Source organism: Aethalodelphis obliquidens, unplaced genomic scaffold (genome assembly GCF_003676395.1).
Source record: "Aethalodelphis obliquidens isolate GAN/ISIS:26980383/991018 unplaced genomic scaffold, ASM367639v1 scaffold43, whole genome shotgun sequence".
Classification (NCBI taxonomy): domain Eukaryota; kingdom Metazoa; phylum Chordata; class Mammalia; order Artiodactyla; family Delphinidae; genus Aethalodelphis; species Aethalodelphis obliquidens.
In genome coordinates, this window is record NW_020837987.1 from 14,501,008 (window position 1) to 14,520,958 (window position 19,951).

Here is a 19,951-nt window from a genome sequence, read left to right on the forward strand (position 1 = left end):
GGTTTCTTTTTCTACGAACTGCTTTTTCTATCCTTGTCTATTTTTCTACTAAGTCACTTATCTCTTCTTATTTATTTGCAGGAACTCTTTATACATGACGGATAGCAATTCTTTGTCTGCAATTAGCATTGTGAAATAAACGCAGGTTTTGAGACGGGTGAGATCCTGAGCCCAGAGAGCCCCCAGGATGGAGGAGGACCTGGCTATTACCTGGCACAAGTCCTCTGGATTCACAAAGATATTCTCAGCTGTCACATTGCCGTGAACATACTCATTCTCATGGAGGAACTCCAGGGCATCCAGCTGGGGGGAAGCAAGCAAGCATCTCCTGAGCAGCAGGCTGACACAAAGAGGCTCTGATGCAAAGCTCCGGAGGGAACCCCCACTGTTGGGCCTGGGGTCACGTGGTGCTGCTTGTGAGGGGGTGGTGGTGGCGGTGGCGGTGGTCCAAGCCTGACTACTCCTAAGTGAAGCATCAGCACACCTAAGCATGTCTTCTAATTAGGTTTTTGAAAAATTCAGCATTAAAGCTGATATTTGGTTTTCCACTGACCTCTTATGTCTATCTCTTGGCTGATCTCAGGAGGGGAAGAAGCTGGTTACTTATTGACCCCCCGCAAGAAAGAAAACCCAGCACTCATGTACATCAAAGAGGTTTCTTCTCATTTGCCCTAGGAAGCAGAAACACATTTAGCTAAGTAATTTACATTCTGATCTCTAGCTCTGACTTTTCCATTGAGCTCATACATTGAACTGCCCAGGTGCTCCTTACATCTTGATTACAACCCAAGCCCCCGTCGACTCCAAGGCTCTACTGCCCACCAAGTTCTGCTTGTTCAATCTCTCCATCCCCACAGCCCAGCTCCTCCTCAGGCCTGGTCCTCTCTGTGCTGACCTCACCCAGCCTCCATCTCACCCCTCCGGCCCGTCCCCACACGGCCCACAGGGTCTTTCTACACCCAGAGCTGACCCTGCCGTCCCCTATTCCCAATCCTCGCGTGGCTCCCCAGCGCCCTCGGGACAGAGTCCCGGTTCCCCAGGTTGGTGTTCAAGGTCCTGCGTGATCTGGTCACTGCTGAGCTCCCACACCACCCTCAGCTGTTACCTTTCCCCTCTACACGTCCCACTGCAGACACTCTGAGCGTAATGACCTTCAGGACTCACCTGATGTGTCACTCCCTTGCCACTTCCATCCCTCCAGCAATTTACACTGGGTCCTCTTATTCTCCATCACTTCTAGTCAAAGCACTTTCCACAATTTGTGCAACTGTGATTTAATATCATCCTCTCCCACTAGGCATAAAAACCATGACTGTGCTGCCCCCCATGGTACTCCCAGCCCCTGGGACAGTGTCTGATTCCCAGCAGGGACCTGATAAATATTTAATGAAAGGATGGATGAAGGAAGGAATGAATGAACAAAAGTCTTGTGCTCTCTCTCCCACACCAGCCTTTGCCTAAGCTATATCCTTGGCCTGGAATGTTCTCCCATGCATCTCCACTCCTACTCTACCCAGCACCTTGCTATTTCCCACTCTTGACTTAGAAATGACCTCTACCAGGAAGTTCAACTGAACCCCTCAATTTAGGCTGGGACCCTTCCTCCAACTGCTACGGTCTCCTGACAATACTTATCACTCTGTTTTTTTTTTCTGGCCGCGTTGCACGGCATGCAGGATCTTAGTGCCCCAACCAGGGATTGAACCCGCGCCCCCTGCACTGGAAGTGCAGAGTCTTAACCACTGGACCGCCAGGGAAGTCCCACTTATCACTCTGGTTCTAACAGCCTGGTGTTCAGCTGTGTTGGTCACCGTGCTCGCCCCAGTGCCCAGCAGAGGGAGGTGCGGGCTGAACGTGTCAATGAGCTAACAGACGGATAAACTAGGACCTGGGGGGCCATCCTCTGGATGGGAGCCTGCAACTCTCAGGGACTTACCAGCCGGCAGGCCATCTGGAACACAGACCTCACTGACATCACATGCTTCGGGTAGTCATCCAGGATCGACTGAAGGCTCCTCCCCAGGATGGGGAACACCAAGAACCTGGAAGACATGAGTGTCCCAGCAAGTGGGAGAGATGACCAGGGGAGGGGATGGAATACAAGCCACCAAGGATGCGGTGTGGCTGGGGGCTACCAGATCCCGGTCCTGGGTGAGATGAAGGTTTCGGATTGGTAGGGGACCAGCCTGGCTCAAGGCTGGGGGAAGGAAGGAAGCAACTATCTGGCCAATGGCTCCAGGGTCCCAGCCATGCCTGGGCATGTGACAGGGAGAGAAAGGAAGGGGCCAGTGAGGCGAGTGGCAAGTGAAGTGACTCACCTGTACTTGTTCTGGTGAATGCCAAAACCGACGCAGGTGGGGATGGCCAGCTGGGGGGTCGAGTGCAGCTTTTTCCACTTGTTCACTGTGGGAGGCAGGGGCCTGAGAGGTTAGGGCCCACCCGGCCCTGCACCCACAATGAACAGCAGCCTGTTCCCAGACCAGAAGCAGAGCGCGCCCGAGCCCAGGCCACACACTGGGTCTCCTGGTTGGTGATGTCGCCTCTGTGGGTGCATGACAGCGAGGGGGGTGACGATAGGGGGTGTGAACATGGGAGAAAGCACTGACAAATCTGGAGTGAGTGGAAAAGGTAAGAGCGACAGCGTAACCTCTGAATTCCCATGTAGAGCTAATGAGATCGGGGAGTGTCTAAACTGGTCAAGGTGTCACTGCATGTCCGCCCACCTTCCAGGATCTCAGTTGGATGGTATGGATCCAGCGGTGTGCTGATAGAAGTTTAACAGCTGGTTGTCTGGGGAAAGATAGCCTCGATCTGTCGTGTTTGCTGATTTCTGTGGTGTAAATACTTCCCAGGATGGCCAATTTCAAGCTACCAATGTGGTATCATGGAAGACTGAGGTAGAAAGAGGCAGTAGCGTGCCCTTACATGGTATTTCCACCACACAGATACACTGAATGTAAACAACCTCAATATAGATAGTAGGGACTTCCCTGGCGGTCCAGTGGTTAGGACTCTGCGCTTCCGCTGCAGGGGGCATGGGTTCAATTCCTGGTCGGGGAACTAAGATCCCACACGCCAAGAGGCGTGGCCAAAAAAAAAAAAGTCTAGATGATAGAAAATGTAGACAAATAATTAGGAAGGGATGGACTTTGAGTATTTATTACCCTTGCTCCTAATTTGACTGTAAATTGATAAAATTAATTTATGATGACTATGTTTTATTTATTTATTTAAGATGGCTATGACTGAAAGCTTGCAGGGCAATTTTATTATTTTAAAAATTATTTATTTATTTATTTGGCTGTGCTGGGTCTTAGTTGCAGCACGCAGGATCTTCGTTGTGGCATGCGGGATCTAGTTCTCTGACCAGGGACTGAACCCAGGCCCCCTGCATTGGGAGCACGGAGTTTTAACCACTGGACCACCAGGGAAGTCCGATGGCTATGTTTTAATAACTGGCTTGCAGTATTTGTGAAAATTTAATACTTGGCGCTCAAGAGCTGGTATGACAAGCCAGCCTCAGCCCATTGTCCGCTGTCTGTCCTCCTCTGGGGCTTGAGGCCCGAGGGGTGATGGGAGCAAACCTGGGCCTTTAATTTAATCCCCACCCTGCCCACACCTTCAGGGAGAAGCCAGTTGTTTTGACCAAGCCGGTACCCCCAACTCTTCCCCCACTTGCCCACTTCCCTGAGGAATACCTTGCAAAGGCTTGGCGGCCCGCTGGAAGAAGTTCTGCTCGTTGAACAAGCGCCCATCCTTGGCATCCTAGTGGAGGAGGAGAGGGGAAAAGGCTGTCACACTGGAATCTCTTAGGCAAGGGCTCCAAGGTCATCACTGGCCATGGATTACCCCAGGGTAATGCCAGCAATAACCCAGGTTCCCCAAGTCCTGCACATCAGAACCAAATTCCCTAGGGTGCTCCATATGCACATATATCAGAGACTTTGAGTCACTGCCCAGGTTCCTTTTCTTTTACAATAGGATCTACAAGTTTTCCCTAGACACATGCCCTTCAGCTAAAAACTACATTTCCCGGTCTCCCTTGCAGTGAGGAATGCCCACATGACCAAGTTCTGGCCAATGGGGACGTGAGCAGAAGAGACACGGGCAACTTCCAGGTTATGCCCTTAAAGGGCTAGGGCAGGCACTCCCCTTCCTCTTTTCCTGTTCCAATTGGCTGGAATGCAGATGAGATGGTAGGAGGTGGAGCAGCCATCTCGGCCCATGAGATGAACGTTATAGATTGAGGGGCCTGGAGCAACAAGAGAGAAGGAAAGTAAGCCCCTGGTTTATGGAACTATCATATCAGCCCTGGACCACTGCCCCCAGACTGTTAAATGGAAAAGCAATAAAATATACTTGTTTAAGCCATAACTAACATTGGGTCATTTTTTCCAAGCAGTCAAACCAAATATTTTAATTAAACACAACTAGTACAGCTGGGTTCTTCAGGGCACAGGGTCAAAGAGAACTGGGTTCAAATCTCAGCTCTGCCATTCACTCATTCTTTCTATAAAGCACCTATTATGTGCCTAGTATTGTTCTGGGCATTGTCAATACAGCAGTGAACAAAGCAATTTTCATAATGGGCGTCCCTGAGCAAGCGACCGAGCCTTTATTTCCTCATCTGTTAAATGGGAAACACAGTAACCACCCCACAGGTTTGATTATGAAACTCTTAGCCCAGGGTTGGGCGCAGGACAGGCTCTCAGCAAGCAGGTGCTATCACTCATCTGCGAGCCTGGTTCAGGAGCACCAGCTCTGAACCACTCACACGGCCTCCATCTAGGGCCAAGGGAGGGCACCCAACCCAGCCGTCCCAGGTTTCGGGCGCTTGCCCAGACACACAGCCAGAAAGCATCAGAGCCAGGGCTCATGGGTGGACCCGACTGCGGTTTCTGAGGGGCCCCATGTAGAAGAACCCAAGGCCCAGAGGGAAACGTGCCCCACCCAAGGTCCCACTGCTCCTTGACGGCCAAGGCTGTGCTCTCTGGCTTGCCCAGCCCACAGAGGGGCTTGGAGGTCAGTGGTGCATTTGCTAAAGCCCCAGCCCATCCCCTCAGTGCCGCTCCCCCCCGGGGCCACTCACTAGTTTAAGTGAGAATCTTTGTTTTCCGAGACTTGACTCGCAGGCAAAGGTGGAGTCGGGCTCAGCTGTGGATGGACGAAAGGAGCAAGGTTATCATCTAGAGGGAAGGTCAGGGTCAGTGTCCTGAGTAACAAGCAGCAGCGGTGGTTAACGGATTCCCACAGGGTCAAGTGCATTCTCGACTTTCATGACCTGCTCCTTCCTATTTTCAACAGCTTCTTTCTCTCTCTCTGTTAATACACAGCTGTGCACAAAGGGTAATTAAACATGAGACTGCTCTCCTCCGAAAGGCCTGCGTGCAAGGCTGAACCTCGGCTGGTGTCTGCGAATCAGCTGGGAAGGTTCTAGGATTCCTAACCAATAAAAGGGGCTCCCGGTGCCCAAACCATTATGCTGAACACCTGCTTTCCTTCTGAGAGTAGAATTTTGGTACCTGCCAGGCAGAGAGTGCCTGTGGGACCAGCATCCAACAATAATCCTGGGCACTGAGTCTCTAATGATCATTCCTCTAATGAGCGTTTCATGTGTGACGTCACATCTTGTTATAAATCCCGTGTGACTCTAAGGGGAGGGGACTCCGGAAGCTGGCGCTGGTTCCCCCGGACTTACCCCATGTGCTTTATCCCTTTGGTGACTGTGCTGTATCCTTCTGCTATAATAAATTATGACTATAGGCTGAGGCCTGTGGGTCCCCCCAGTGAATCACTGAACCCAGGGGTGGTTCTGGGGCCCCTGACTCAGCAGCTGTATGCATTTGTCTGCATATATGGGTGTGTGGCTGAACCACACCGACTCCATCTTGTCAGGGTCATCTTAGGCCCACTGTCCTACCCCCTCCCCTTTCTGCATGACAGAGCTCTAGCCTACGCATGAGGAACGCACCCAAGCCAGATAAGTTCCTGATTAACTTTAAGCCTTCCTCTGAAAACTGGAAGAATGACTTTTGCTGACACAGATGGTTCACGGTCCACGAGGAATAATGGTTATGAGACCCCCCAGGGGAAGGAAAAACCCAGCTCCTGTTGGCGCAGACGTGCTTCCCCCTTAGAAGTCAGATTCTATCTTTAGCTTTGGCCCCTTTAAATCCCCTGTACCCCTTCTGGCAGCACAGAGTGCAGCTGCAAATGCTTCCAGATCGCTGTCCGCAGGATCCTACCCATATGTAAGGTACCCACAATAAACTTCGTAACTGTACTTTATGGAGCTGTCCACTTCGTTTTCTTCGATCTCAAAGTTCCTTCTCAGCTCCGGGGATACTATTCAATATCCCCGTCTTTGAACAATGCATAAGTACCGTGTGATGGACGCAGATCCCCTTGGAGGAGGACCTGTTCCCCTAGCCCCACACAACCTGGAGAGGCCACTGCAGCAGCCTTCAGTCCCTCAGGGATGCCCTCAGCTGCAAGTCCCAGGGCGGCCCATAGCCAAAGGCTGATGGAGGGGGATATAAAGGCCCAGCCGTGTTGGCCTAACTCAGAACCACACTGAAGGACCGCTTCTGCTCCAGAGCCCCCATGGGGCCAGCCGAGGCGATCCCTGGGCTGCTCCAGCGCTCTGTGTCTCCCCCCGCCCCACCACTTCCTCCCCCTCCCCTCTGCAGGTCCCTGGGGCACTTCCTCATAAACACCTGCATGCTTGCCCCATTCTGCTTAATTACAAACCCTGCGAAGTCTACTGCCCCGTGCTAAGTGTGGGCTTTGCGCACATTGTTTCCTCTAATGCTCAGGACGGCCCTAGGAAGGTCTAATACAATGTTATTGTTATTACTATTATGGTGGCTGTCGTCGTTAGCTCCATTTTTTTTTTAAGAGAGAAATGGAAAATTTTATTTGAGCCAAATTTGAGCATTATAACCTGGGAAAAGCATCTCAGAAAGCTCTAAGAACTGTTCCCTGTTAGCTCCACTTGACGGACGAGACGAGACGAGACGAGAAAGCCGAAGCTTACTGAGGCCAAGTGACACGGGAGGCTTTGTGCCACGTAGATCCGGGCTCAAGCCCAGCCCCTCCGTCAACTCCGTGACTTGGTGTGAGGTGCTAATCCTCTCTGGGCCTCCGCCCCATGTCAGTAAAGTAGGACTAATGAAGCCCACCCCTGAGACTGGATGCAAGGATTCAGAGGCGTCGGCAGGAATAACAACAGTACCAGCTGAGCAGGAATCATAGCCAGCTTCACCCGTTTTTGGTTTTGGCCATGCCGCGTGGCTTGTGGGATCTTAGTTCCCTGACCAGTGACTGAACCTGGGCCCTTGGCAGTGAAAGCATGGAGTCCTAACCACTGGACCGCCAGGGAACAACCCCAGCTTCACCCTTTGTATGAGCTGCTCAATGACGCCCCCACCACAGCCCAGCATCACACTGGGCACGCCGGGAGCGCTCAGTGTGTGGCAGCTTTTAAAATATAATCAGCCGAGGGCCCACAGCTGGTAGGTGGCAGAGCGGCACTGGCCTAGGTCTAGCTCACCCCCAGGAGCTCATGAACCGAACCATCGCCATCCATCCCAGCTGGCTCTCTGCATCCTCCTCCCTTTTCTCTCTTCTTTCCCACCCTTCCTAACCATCCAGGCTGGTGTTGTCTGAGACACTGAGCTAAGGGGCAGGGAGGTGACAAAGTTACCTAGAAGCCACCCTTGCCTTCAAGAAGCTCCAGCTGGAGCCGGGCAGGAACCAGGGCTTACAGATTTAAGGCCAAAGGTGACCTGAGCCCAGCCTAAAGGAGGGAAATGTGGAAAGATCATGGATCTTGGGGGAGAGAGGCGTCCTTCCCACCTGTGCGGAGGGGGTTTGGGGGGGATCTTTGAGGGGCATGCTGGAAATGGCCGGGGCACCTCTCAGGCATAAAAACAGTACCTGCCTCAGAGTTACCTCAGGGTCCGAGGAAAAGCACCAGTCAATGAACCACATGCCTGGCACTCGGAAGCAGGCAGAACAGCTGGTAATTTAAATATGCTTTTCCTGCACTGCTCTGCAGATTATGAAGGGCTTTTCCCCTCCACTCTTCTCACTGGCCCTCCCGCCGACGCCGGGGAGTCAGCTGGGCAATTCCCATTACACAGAGGAAGCGACAGAGGAGGAAGGGCAGTGGGCTTGGCCGAGGGCCTCAGCAGAGCCGGGCTGTAAACCTGGCTCCAGACCCTGCGACCTGGGAGACCCCTGCTTGATGCAAACCTGATACGTGCATGGAAAGTCCCTACGTGTGACAAATGCAGACAGGGGTGTGGCAGGCAGGCAGGTGGGAGCCTCTGATGGCCAAGAGACAGGCGACATTGAACTTGGAGCAACAATGCTGCGCTGGGATCCATCCTAACCAGAAGAACAACAGGAGGCGTTTGTGCGGTGCTTTTGCTATTTTCCTGCTCATCGCTCTACTCATTTAACTCTCTTAGCGACAACCCCGTGAGGTCGGTGTTATTACACTCTCCATTTGGCAGGTGAGGAAACTGAGGCGCAAGGTCATGACATCCCTCGAGGAAGGTCAGACAACGAGCTGCCGGCAGAGGCAGAAGGCTAACTCAACCGGTCTGCCTATGCTTTCCCGCCTCCCCAAACCTGGATGGGGACTCCGGGCATCCCAGGCCCCACCGTCAGCAACACCAGGATCCTGACGCTTCCTGCGCGGGTTTCCAGCCTCCGAGTCTTTGCCTGTGCCGTGCCTCTGCCTGGCCTGCCCTTCTCTGGCCCAACCTTTGTTGTGGGCACAGCTGAAAGGCGCTTAATAAAAGAATAGTGATTCCACCCGACAGTTACCAGCTGACAGGGTCTCTCTGTCTTTGGAGGGCACGTCCGGGACGGCCTGACTCAGTGGTTCTCAACCGTGGGCGGTTCTGCCCCCCAGCGGGCATCTGGCCATGTCTGGAGACAGTTTTGGTTGTCACGACTGGGAGAGGGGATGGGTGAAGGTCGAGGATGCTGCCAAACACCCTATCGTGCACAGGACAGCCCCCACAATGAATGCCAAGGGTGCCAGGGCTGAGTTAACTGTGTACTTAAAACAAGCCCTAAAGGACCCCTGGGGAACCCCTCGAAAAGGGAGGCAACCATTCTCCCAGAGCAGCTGAAACTGAGGACCAGGGAGAGGCTCAGGGCAGCCACTGGGAGAGATACGTCGTGTTAAGGGGCTGCAGGTAGAGAGAACCAATGGCGAGTCTTTGTAGGTGTGATTAAATTAAGGGTCCTGTGCTGTGGGGACTGACTGTCCTGGATGATCCAGGGGGCCCTAACGTAATCCTACAAGGGTCCTTATAAAGAGGGAGGCAGAGGGAGATTTGACCACAGAAGAGGAGAAGGCGATGTGATGGTAGAAGCAGAACCTGGGGTGATGTGCTTTGAGGATGGAGGAAGGGGCCACAAGCCGAGGGATGCAGACGGCCTCTGGGAGCTGAACAGGATTTGCCTCTGGAGCCTCTTGGAAGGACTAGCCCTACCCATATCTCTCTTTTTTTTTTAATTTTTTTTGGCCGTGCCACGCGGCATGCAGGTTCTTAGTTCCCTGACCAGGGATCGAACCCGTGCCCCCTGCAGTGGAAGTGCGGAGTCTTAACCACTGGACCACCAGGGAAGTCCCTTCGCCAGTATCTTAACTTTAGCTCCGTGAGACTGATTTCAGTCTTGTGACCTCCACAACTAGAAGAGAATAAATGTGTGCTGTCTTCAGCCACTAAGTTTATGGTGATTTGTGATGGTGGCCACAGGAAACGAATACAAGCCCCGAACCTCCATCCACAGGGGGGCAGGCCGAGACTTGAATCCCAGTTGCTTCTCAGAAACAATTCTCCACGCATACCGCAGCTGCAGGGATTTACATGGTTGCCTCGGTGACAGGTCTCCCAAACTGGGCCAGGGAGACCAGGGAGGATGACGTTATAATTCAGTGTTTCACAAAGTAAGAGCGCGTGCCAGCTCACAGGGCTGCTATGGGAATCAGGTGAGCTAACAGACATAGAGAACTTAGCGGGGGTGGGGGCGCAGAGCAGGCTGGAAGCGTCAGCTGCTATGGGAATCAGGTGAGCTAACAGACATAGAGAACTTAGCGGGGGTGGGGGCGCAGAGCGGGCTGGAAGCATCAGCTCAGCTGCTATAATAAAAATCACCACTCTGGTTGCTGCTGCTGTTGTACTCTCACTGTTTTCAACTACATCTTCCCAACTGGTGCAAACTGGCAGAAGCCAAAGGCAACCTGTCCTGGGGGAACGCCGCCCTGAGGCACATCTACACGCAGCCCCCTCCCCACTGTGCCCGAGCCAGCACCCCGACCTCGCACCGGGCTGGGAAGGGGTCTGATCAAACAACCCGAGACACAAAAGGTGAAGACACACGGCCCAGAGCATTTCCTTCCTAACCTTCCACTGTGGGTTTCTGATGTGAGGACACAGCTGGTTTTTTTTTCCTTCAGATGCCTCCTGCCTTGTTTGTCTTTCTTCTCCCTCTTCCTTCCCGGTCCTCTGGGCCTCTCCCCATCCTCTCTCCCCAGCCTTTCTTGTTGTTGGTTCTGCCCCTCTATCCTTTCTCTTCCTCTCATTCCTTCTCACCCCGATTCCCTCCTCCTCCCTCCCTCCCTCCCTCTCTTGTGGTGTAATGGTTACGAATTACACCTAGGTTCAAATCCCAGCTCTGTCACTTTGAGGCTGTGTGACCTTGGGCGAGTGGCTTCCCCTCTCTGTGCTCCAGCTGTAAGATGAAGTAACATGAGTGTCTCCCTCCTAGCGTGGCTGGGAGCATTAAATGGGCCCCAGAACAGTGCCTGGCATGGAGTGAGCGCTCCCTAGTGTCCCTTTATGCTCTCCTCTCTCCCTCCCTCACCCTCTGTCCCTCCATGACTAATGCTACCTACCTCCGCCTGAGAAGATCCCTTTACCGTTTTCCAAGCTCATTGCCTCTGTCCCTTCTCACCATTTGGGACCAACAGCCCCAGGAGGTGGGCAGGACACCACCTCTCACTTTCCCAACTGGGACATCAAGGCAGAGCTGCTCGCCCAGGCTCACTCAGTGTGCCAGAGCCCAGTCACGACTCCACCTGGGTCCGTTTTTTCTTTTTTTTGGCCTTACCGCACGGCACGTGGGATCTTACCTCCCTGACCAGGGATCGAACCCAGGTCCTCTGCAGTGGAAGCCACTGGACCACCAGGAAGTCCCCACCTGGGTCTGTCTCAAATGTGGCTGCCCTGCCCTCCTGCCCAGGCTCTAAGGCAGGATGGCCAACCTGAGGCTCGAAATTGCTGGCACCCGTGTCTGGCCGGTCGGGGCTTCCAAATCAGAGATTTCCTCTCAAAATCCCGATCTCTGGCTTTTCCTGCAAGCTTGGAAGCTCTCTGGAGCCAGATCTCTGTCTAGTCATTAACACCCCTGGGCTTCATTTTCCTTATCTAGAAAATGGGGATAATGACCTTGCTGACGCCATGAGGCTGTCGTGAGAATTAAACGGGTTAAGAAGTATAAAGCAAACATATGTCCACGTGAAAACCTGTACACGCACGATCACAGCAGCATTATTCATCATGGCCCGAAGTGGACACAGTCCAAACATCCACCAACGGATAAATGGATCAACCAGATGTGATATATACACACCCTGCAATCTTACTCGGCCATAAAACAGAAGGAAGTTCTGACAAAGGCGACAACATAGTTGGACCTTGAAAGCATCGTGCTGAGGGGAAGAAGCCAGACAAAAAAGGCCACAGAGAGTATCGCTCCATTTACCTGAAATGTCCAGAATAGGCAAATCCAGAGACATAAAGTAGATTAGTGGTTGCCAGGGGCTGGGGGGGGAGGAGGAGAGTAACTGGTAAAGGTACAGGGTTTCCTCTTGGGGTGACAGAAATACTCTGGAACTAGATGGTGGTGACGGATGCGCACCATCGTGAATCTACTAAAACCCACTGAACTGTAGACTTTAAAATGGTGAATCTTATATGAATTTTATCTCAATTTTTAAAAATGCAAAAAAACCTCATAAAACCACATAAAGTGCTTAGAACAAGGCCTGGCCTGGAGTAAGCACTCAGTTAATGCTAGGTTGATTAATACTAACATTTCCAGTGCAGTTATCTTTTCCTTCATTGTAACAAGTTGTCTTGCTGCATTTTTTGTTTAACTGTTGTTTGGTTTAACTTTAAAGCCCAGCCCTGCTTCTTCCCGTCCCACTGATAAGAAAGCCTGGAGCTCCCTCTTTTGGTGATGGCAGAGATTCAAACCACATGAGGCCCTGGCCTGGGCAGAACCCTCACCCCAGCCCTGCCCCTTAACCACAGTAAAAACCGGGGCTAGGTGCTCTTCCTTGTTCTCACAGAGCTTCTACCCCCACCAGAGATCTCAATTACACAAGCAGTAAACCTTTCATATCCTCATCGGTCTCAACATTCAAACCAAATTTGGAGGGAGGGTCCATCCTATCTCTGCAGGACAGACAGACAGTGATCACTGTCCTTATCTTCCGGCCACACTGGGCCTGCACTCCCACGTGACAACAGTAGGTGGCGGTGGAGAAGAGTGTCCTCTTTATCCAGGGCACATGCGCTTTGGTTGGCCACAGTCCCCACCACTCCCAATCGCCTGACTCCCAGCCTCCTGCACTCATTTACTCTACCTTCCCAGCTGCCGTAGGTGCATAGGTTTGCAGTCCCAGCTCTAAGAGAAAGCTGCCTCGAGGCAGGTCTGCAGCTGGGATACGGCTCCATCTCCATTCTCAGAAAGTGGTTCCCTCCCCTTTGCCTTGGCTCCAAGATGGCCCGACCCAGCCCAGCCCAGCCCAGCACCTGCCCACCTGTGGACAGAGTGTACCTTCATAGAGAATGCCCTGGCCATCCCTGCTCTGGAGGCAGCTCAGCTTCCAGTGCTGCCCACTCTTGTCTATCAGCACCGTCCTCTCTGGCAAAGCCTTGAGCGAGGTGGTCACCCGGCTCCGCTTCAGTGCCTGAGGGCTCTGCCTGGTTGTCTGAGGGCTGCTCTGGGAGGTTGGGGATCTGCTCCAGCACCCTGCAGGAGGATGGTGAGAATAAAGAAAAGGCGGCATCCGGGAGAGAAAAGTTGGGTGGGTAATCAGACGGCGCTCATAATACTGTTCATTTATTCATTTGTCCATTCAACAAAAGCTTCCTCAGACCTTCCATGGATCCTGTGTGCTGAAGCTGGGGACCCGGACGTGAGTTGGATCTGGACCCTTCCCTTGGGAGCCTCTAATTTGGTGGGGGAGACTGACCTGGACACAGCTGGTCAGAACTGAGTCTGAGACAGGGCAGTACAGAGGAATATGAGAAAGAGACTGACAGTGCCTGCAGAAGTCAGGGGAGGCTTCATGGAGGAGGGGACATTTGAGTTGGGTCCTATTGGACGAGTAGAAGTTTGCCAGGGAGGAAAAAAAAACCATTCCAGACATTCAACCCAAAACATCCTAAAACAGGACCTGGTTTTGTGCTGAGCATGAAGAGGGACAAGACATTTGTTAGACTGAGGCCGTGCCTTTGAGGGGCTCCTAGACTGGCAAGACAATGCGGGCGGTGTGGTGAGATAGGGACACAGGAAAAGATATTCCCTGCTTCACTCCTCCCAGCCGCCATCCACCCAAGGCACAGATGGGATGAGGCCGTGGGGCCCAGAGATAACAAGGGAGAAAGAGGAGACACCGAAGGGCTGTGACTTGAGATCCGAAGACCCAGTGGGAAGGAGACGGGCATATGGTCCTCACCCTTCCCTGCTCACTGGCTGGCACAGGGAATACACAAATGAGTCCACCCGGTCCCTGTCCACGAGGGACTCTCAGTCCAGCAAGCGAGGCAGAAAGGGACATAGAGCCTGGAGGAGACATGAACTCAAATGAGGACATCACTGGCACTGTGGGAGCCCAGACAAAGAGGACAGAGAGGCTATGGAGGGAGATGAGGTGGACTTGATCCAGCCTATGGCATTCAGGAAAGGCTTCCTAGAGATCTGACCCTGAGTGCTGGAAAGAGGAGAGGCCCTAGGGCTGAAGGAACAGACTTAGCCAAGACCAGAAGCTGAAAACCCTAAAAAGTATTTCCAAAAGTGAGTTTTCTGTGTACAGGATTGTGGTGAGAGCTAAAGGAGGAACCAGACCATCGTCTCAGAGGTCAGGCTGAAGAGCCCAGACAGTGGGGCGATGGGGACGGTAGGGGGCTGTGAGCAGGGACGGGTGAGGTCACCTCTGGCCATGTAGGGATGGACTGGAGGGGGAGCCTGTGGGCTGGAAGGTGGGGGAGGATCCTGGGAGGAGGGTCCAAGCAGGCGTATGTGATGCCTGAGCAGAGGCATGATGCCTCAAACATTGTCAGATGACCCTCCTTTACCCCATATTGAGCATAACTCTCATCTTTGGGTTTCTCACAGGTACTGAAGGTATCTTCAGATTCAGAACTCTCACCTTCTGAGAGAAGGGATGATGGGGGAGAGGAAGCGCAGCTGGGCCATTTCACTTTCTTGGGAGATATTTCAGAACTGGTGTTCCTCCTTTTCTTTGAGCCTAGAGAAAGGAAGACTGAATGCAGACTGGAGTTACAGAAGTCCTTTCCAGGAACCATTAAACCAGAAACCTGAGGTCATATTCAACACTCTCTTCCCTTTGACCCTCACAGCCAAGTTTTACTACTATCACCTAAATAATCTAAACAAACTTTCCTTTGTTTTAGTTATTCTTTCCTAAGAGAGGCTTAGCCTCTCTTTTATATCCTCAAGCACTTTATCACAGTGTGGTCTCCTTTAGGTAATTTCTTCAGATCTGTCTTCCAGTTCACTGTTCTCCTTCAGAGTGTCTAGTCTGGAGTTTAAACCATCCAATGAGTTTCTGATTGCCATGATGATATTTATTTTTATCATCAGAGATTTTATTTGGTTCTTTTAAAATCTGCCTAATCAATCCTAACTAGCTTTCGTTCCTTCACTGTACCTTCAATTACTTCTTTTATTTCTGTAAACATAATAAATGTGCTTTGTACATATTCTCGTCTGTTAATTCCAAGGTCTCTGGTCATTGCAGGTCTGATTCTATAGTTTGTGTTTCTCCTGGCAGTGGCTTGTTTCCTGGTATCTTTGTTAATTGGTTGGGAGCTGATGTGCCTGTTGGAAGTCTAAGGTCTGTCTTTAAAAGATGTTCCACAAGAAAAGATTTGGCTCTGCTGGGGCGGAGGGCACCCACCACTCATCACTTTATACTAACTTTTCTGCTTGTATTTTTTGGGGGCCACACAGATCAGTATGAATTCTGGCCCCAAACTGGTTAAGGATGTGAGTTCTTGGTTAGGAGTTCTCAGAGAGGACATTTTTCACTCACAATCAAGGCTGAGACAGACAAATGTCTCCACATATTTTCTCTGTGGAGCAATTTTTTTTACCACTGAAAAGTCCCAGATTTTAGAGGAGGTTTCCAATCTCACCCCTGTGCTGCTTAGGCCCTATGCTTTGTCTCCTGTACCCCATAATGACCAGCACACAGCCCAGGACCAATACCCCCTATAGCGTTTGCTCAGCCCTGTGGGTCTGTGTTTTCTTTCTTTTATTTTTTCTTTTCTTCCTTCCTTCCTTCCTTCTTTTCTTTCTTTTTCTTTTCATTCTTTCTTCATTTTCTTTCTTCCTTCCTTTCTTCCTTTTCTTTCTTTCCTTCCTTCTTTCTTTCCTTTCTCTGTCTCTGTCTCTCTCTCCCTCCCTCCCTCCCTATCTATTTATTGCCTGCATCGGGTCTTAGTTGTGGCAAGCAGGATCTTTTGTTGCAGTGCGCGGGCTTCTCTCTAGTTGTGACGCATGGGCTCCAGAGCAAGCGGGCTCTCTAGTCGTGCGTGAGGGCTCCAGAGCACATGGGCTCTATCGTTGGGGTGCGTGGGCTTAGTTGCCCCATGGCATGTGGGATCTTAGTTCCCTGACCAGGGATCGAACCAGCGTCCCCTGCATTGCAAGACGGATTGTTAACCACTAGACCACCAGGGAAGTCCCTGTGTTATCTTATTGCTCACTTCCATGTAATTACCTTACTTTCCTACCATTCAGCCCTATGAATATAAAGATATTCTTTATATTTTATCCAGCATTTTGTGCTGTGCTGAGCCATAAGGGACTTTTCCTTATCATCTAGTCTGCCGTACTACTAAAACCAGAAGTCTTCTTTCAGTTGACATTACCTCAGCCAGCATACTTGGTCTCTGGACTCCTGGAATGGCCTCCTAACTGGTTTCCATGCCTCCAATCTACTTTCCACACGTAGCATTCAGAGAGGTCTCTTCAAAATGCAAATCACACTGTGTTTCCCATTTGGCGGAAGTTCTTCCACGGCTCCTCACCACATCAGTGATTACTAAACTCCTTACCCATGGTCTACAAGGCCCCACGTGTCTGCCCCCAGTACAGCTGTCCTTCTTTACTTCTCCAACATGTATGGCTCTTCCCCATACCATGCCTCGATGCCTGAATTCCTGTTCCGACCCCCTCACCTTGCCCCCAGTCTTCACTTGGCTAACTCTTATCATCCCTAGATCTCGGCTCAAACATTACCCACCTAGGGAGGCCTTCCCTGACCCTCCCAGAAACACATCTCCCTTATGTGTGTTCTGTGGTCCATCCATTGCCCTTCTGTTATCATGCACTCAACTAATAATTGTTTATTCAATGTCTGTTTGCCTTACCAGCCACCAAAATCTCTGAGAGAGCAGAAACCAGGTCCATCTCACCTGTTACTACATCCCTGGGCACAAACACAGCACCTAAGTACACAATAGGCAGTCCAAGTATGTTTGTTGCCTGATGACTGGGTGAATGAACAATGAGTGAGGCCCAAGGCTGGCATTAGCGAAGGCTGGGGTTAAGGACTCAGGCTCTGATGGATGGACCTAGAGATTATCATACTAAATGAAGTAAGTCAGACAGAGAAAAACAAATATCATGTGATATCACACATGTGGAATCTAAAAAAAAAATGATACAGGACTTCCCTGGCGGTGCAGTGGTTAAGAATCCACCTGCCAATGCAGGGGACACGGGTTCAAGCCCTGGTCCGGGAAGATCCCACATGCCGCGGAGCAACTAAGCCCGTGTGCCACAACTACTGAGCCTGCGCTCTAGAGCCCGCGAGCCACAACTACTGAGCCGTGTGCCACAACTACCGAAGCCTGCACGCCTAGAGCCCGAGCTCCACAAGACAAGCCAATGAGAAGCCCGCACACCACAGGAAGAGTAGCCCCCACTCACCGCAACTAGAGAAAGCCCGTGTGCAGCAACGAAGACCCAACACAGCCAAAAATAAATAAATAAATATATATAAAAACATGATACAAATGAACTTATTTACAAAACAGAAACAGACTCACAGTCTTCAAAAACAAACTTACGGTTACCAAAGGGGAAATGTGTCGGGGAGGGATAAATTAGGAGTTTGGGATTAACATACACATCACTATATATAAAATAGATAATTAACAAGGACCTACTGTACAGCACAGGGAATGCTATTCAATATTCTGTAATAACCTATATGGGAAAAGAATCTGAAAAAGAATGGATATATATATGTATAACTGAATTACTTTGCTGTACACCTGAAACTAACACAACATTGTAAATCAACTCTACTCCAATATAAAATGAGAATGGGAACCAAAACCATACACTAAGGATGAGGAGAAAGACAGGAGGAGCCTGGGTCCCTTACGGCATCATGGGGACACCATCCGTACACTGGACTGTCCCCTCCAGACTTTTTGTTAGAAAGAAAAACAAACCTCATTTGTTTAAACTCTTGAAGTAGTGTTTTCTGTTACTTGCAGCCAAACACACTCCTAAATGATAAAACGAACGTTGCTGAACTTTCTGCCACGTATGCCAACTTCCTTCTGTGGCCTTCAGATAAGCAAATCCACTTTGATTTACCAATGTAGGATCTGTGCTTGAGCTTTCCATTGGCTGGGACCTACTGCTGATATTTCATTCATTCAGTCAACCAATCAATAAGATTTCTCAGCACCCAACTCTGTATCAGGCACAGTCCTGGATGCTGTGCAAACAACAGAGCTGACAAACCACAATAAACTCCTATCCTTACAGAGCTTCAAGATGAGGAGCAATATAAATGAGTAAAATAATATATTTAATCCAGTTGATACTTACAAGTACTGAAAGGCAAGATAAAGCAGGGGCAGGGGACAGGGGCTGTCACATGTAGGAGGATGCAATTTAATTAGAGGTGTCAGGGAAGGCCTCTCTGAGCAGGCAACAATTGCATAAAGACCTGAAGAAAGTGAGAGAGGGGGTCATGCACCAGATGAGGGAAGAACCACCCAGAGAGAGAGAACAGCAAGTGCAACAGCTTAGAGGTCCAGGGTTAGGAGATGAGCTCTGAGAGACAACAGGGACCTGATCATGTCAGGCTTAACCTGGGAAGGTAGTGAGCAGGGGAATGACAGGGTCTGACTTTGTTTTAACAGGGTCCATCAGGCTGCCACTTGAAGAGAGCTGCAGGGAACAGAGAAGAAGCAGGGAGACCAGGGGAAGAAAGCTTCTACAATATTGGTGAGGTGAGGGTGAGATGGATCAGGGTGGTGGCAGGAAGTGGTCCAATTCAGCATTGAGTTTTTTAAAAAATAAATTTACTTATTTATTTTTGGCTGCATTGGGTCTTCGTTGCTGCTCACAGGCTTTCTCTAGTTGAGGCGAGTGGGGGCTACTCTTCATTGTGGTGCACGGGCTTCTCATTGCACTGGCTTCTCTTGTTGCAGAGCACGGGGCTCTAGGCGCAAAGCCTTCAGTAGTTGTGGCACATGGTCTCAGGAGTTGTGGCTTGTGGGCTCTAGAGCGCAGGCTCAGTAGTTGTGGCACACGGGCTTAGTTGCTCCGTGGCATGTGGGATCTTCCCGGACCAGGGATCAAACCTGTGTCCCCTGCATTGGCAGGTGGATTCTTAACCACTGTGCCATCAGGGAAGTCCTTGGCATTGACTTTTAAAGGGAGAGATGATGAGATCTGCTGGAGGGCTGCAGTCATGGGGTGGGAGAGAAAGAGGACTTGAGGATGACTCCATGGTCTGAGAAGCTGAATAAGCTGAACTGCTGTTACCTCGATGGGATAGTCTATGGAAGGGGCAGGTGGGGGGTGGCAGTCATATCAGGAGCTTAGTTCTGGGCACGCGGAGACACTTATGGGACATCCAATAGATGTCAAGCAGGGAGTCTGATATACATGAATGTAGATTTCAGGGGAAGAGTCCAAGCTGGAGACAGAAATGCATGAGTTGTCAACTTCAGAGCCACGAGCCCGATAAAACGCCAAGAAACTCTGTATAGGGAGAGCCTGAGCTCTGGGCTTCTCCGGTATCCATGCAGGGTCAGGCAGACTGCAAAGGTGTCTGTCCTTCCTTCCCAAATGCACACACGCACGCACACACATCACCCCTCCTAAAGGGAGAAGCATAAAGCCCCGGTTCTTACCTTGGGAGGATGACATAGACGGCTTGACAAAGGTCTGGGACCCCTCGTGCTCCTCTGAAGGCAGAGGTTTTCCGCAGTAGGGGCAGAATTTGAAAGTTGCTTCAACATCTTTGCCACAGTCTGGACAGGAGATCATGCTAGAAAACAGAAGTGGGGTCGGGGGACAGGAAGCTGGAAGAAAACTTAATCCACTGCCGACGAGTAGTCACCTGAGTTCCCCATGATGATGAGATTACAGAAAGAAGAAAAGTTATCATACCTGGAATACCCTCTCTCAGAAAGTGGCCACTTCTTTTTTTTTTTCTTTTTTGGCTGCACTGCACGGCATGTGCGATCTTAGTTCCCTGGCCAGGGATCGAACCTGTGCCCCCCTGCAGTGGAAGTGCAGCATCCTAACCACTGGACCACCAGGGAATTCCCAGAAAGTGGCCACTTGTAAAATGAGT

At 50.9% G+C, this 19,951-nt stretch overlaps 1 protein-coding gene and 1 non-coding gene across 13 annotated transcripts in view; both read right to left on the minus strand.

Moving 5' to 3' along the window:
• Window positions 1-19,951, minus strand: part of VRK3 (VRK serine/threonine kinase 3) — a 44,668-nt gene that overhangs the window by 16,559 nt on the left and 8,158 nt on the right. For 7 of the 12 annotated variants that reach the window (XM_027080308.1, XM_027080314.1, XM_027080305.1 and 4 more), the window contains 8 exons: window positions 19,506-19,642; window positions 14,465-14,578; window positions 12,868-13,062; window positions 5,090-5,154; window positions 3,699-3,765; window positions 2,319-2,403; window positions 1,937-2,042; window positions 211-303 (listed from right to left, as the gene is read on the minus strand). In XM_027080308.1, coding sequence (XP_026936109.1) covers window positions 211-303; window positions 1,937-2,042; window positions 2,319-2,403; window positions 3,699-3,765; window positions 5,090-5,154; window positions 12,868-13,062; window positions 14,465-14,578; window positions 19,506-19,641 — 861 coding nt within the window. In that variant the 5' untranslated portion in view covers window position 19,642. The remainder of the gene's footprint in view (window positions 1-210; window positions 304-1,936; window positions 2,043-2,318; window positions 2,404-3,698; window positions 3,766-5,089; window positions 5,155-12,867; window positions 13,063-14,464; window positions 14,579-19,505; window positions 19,643-19,951) is intronic. The other 5 variants (XM_027080311.1, XM_027080317.1, XM_027080312.1 and 2 more) reach the window with 4 other exon arrangements.
• Window positions 19,846-19,919, minus strand: TRNAG-UCC (transfer RNA glycine (anticodon UCC)). Its single transcript has one exon. It is a non-coding gene; the product is annotated as a tRNA-Gly (tRNA).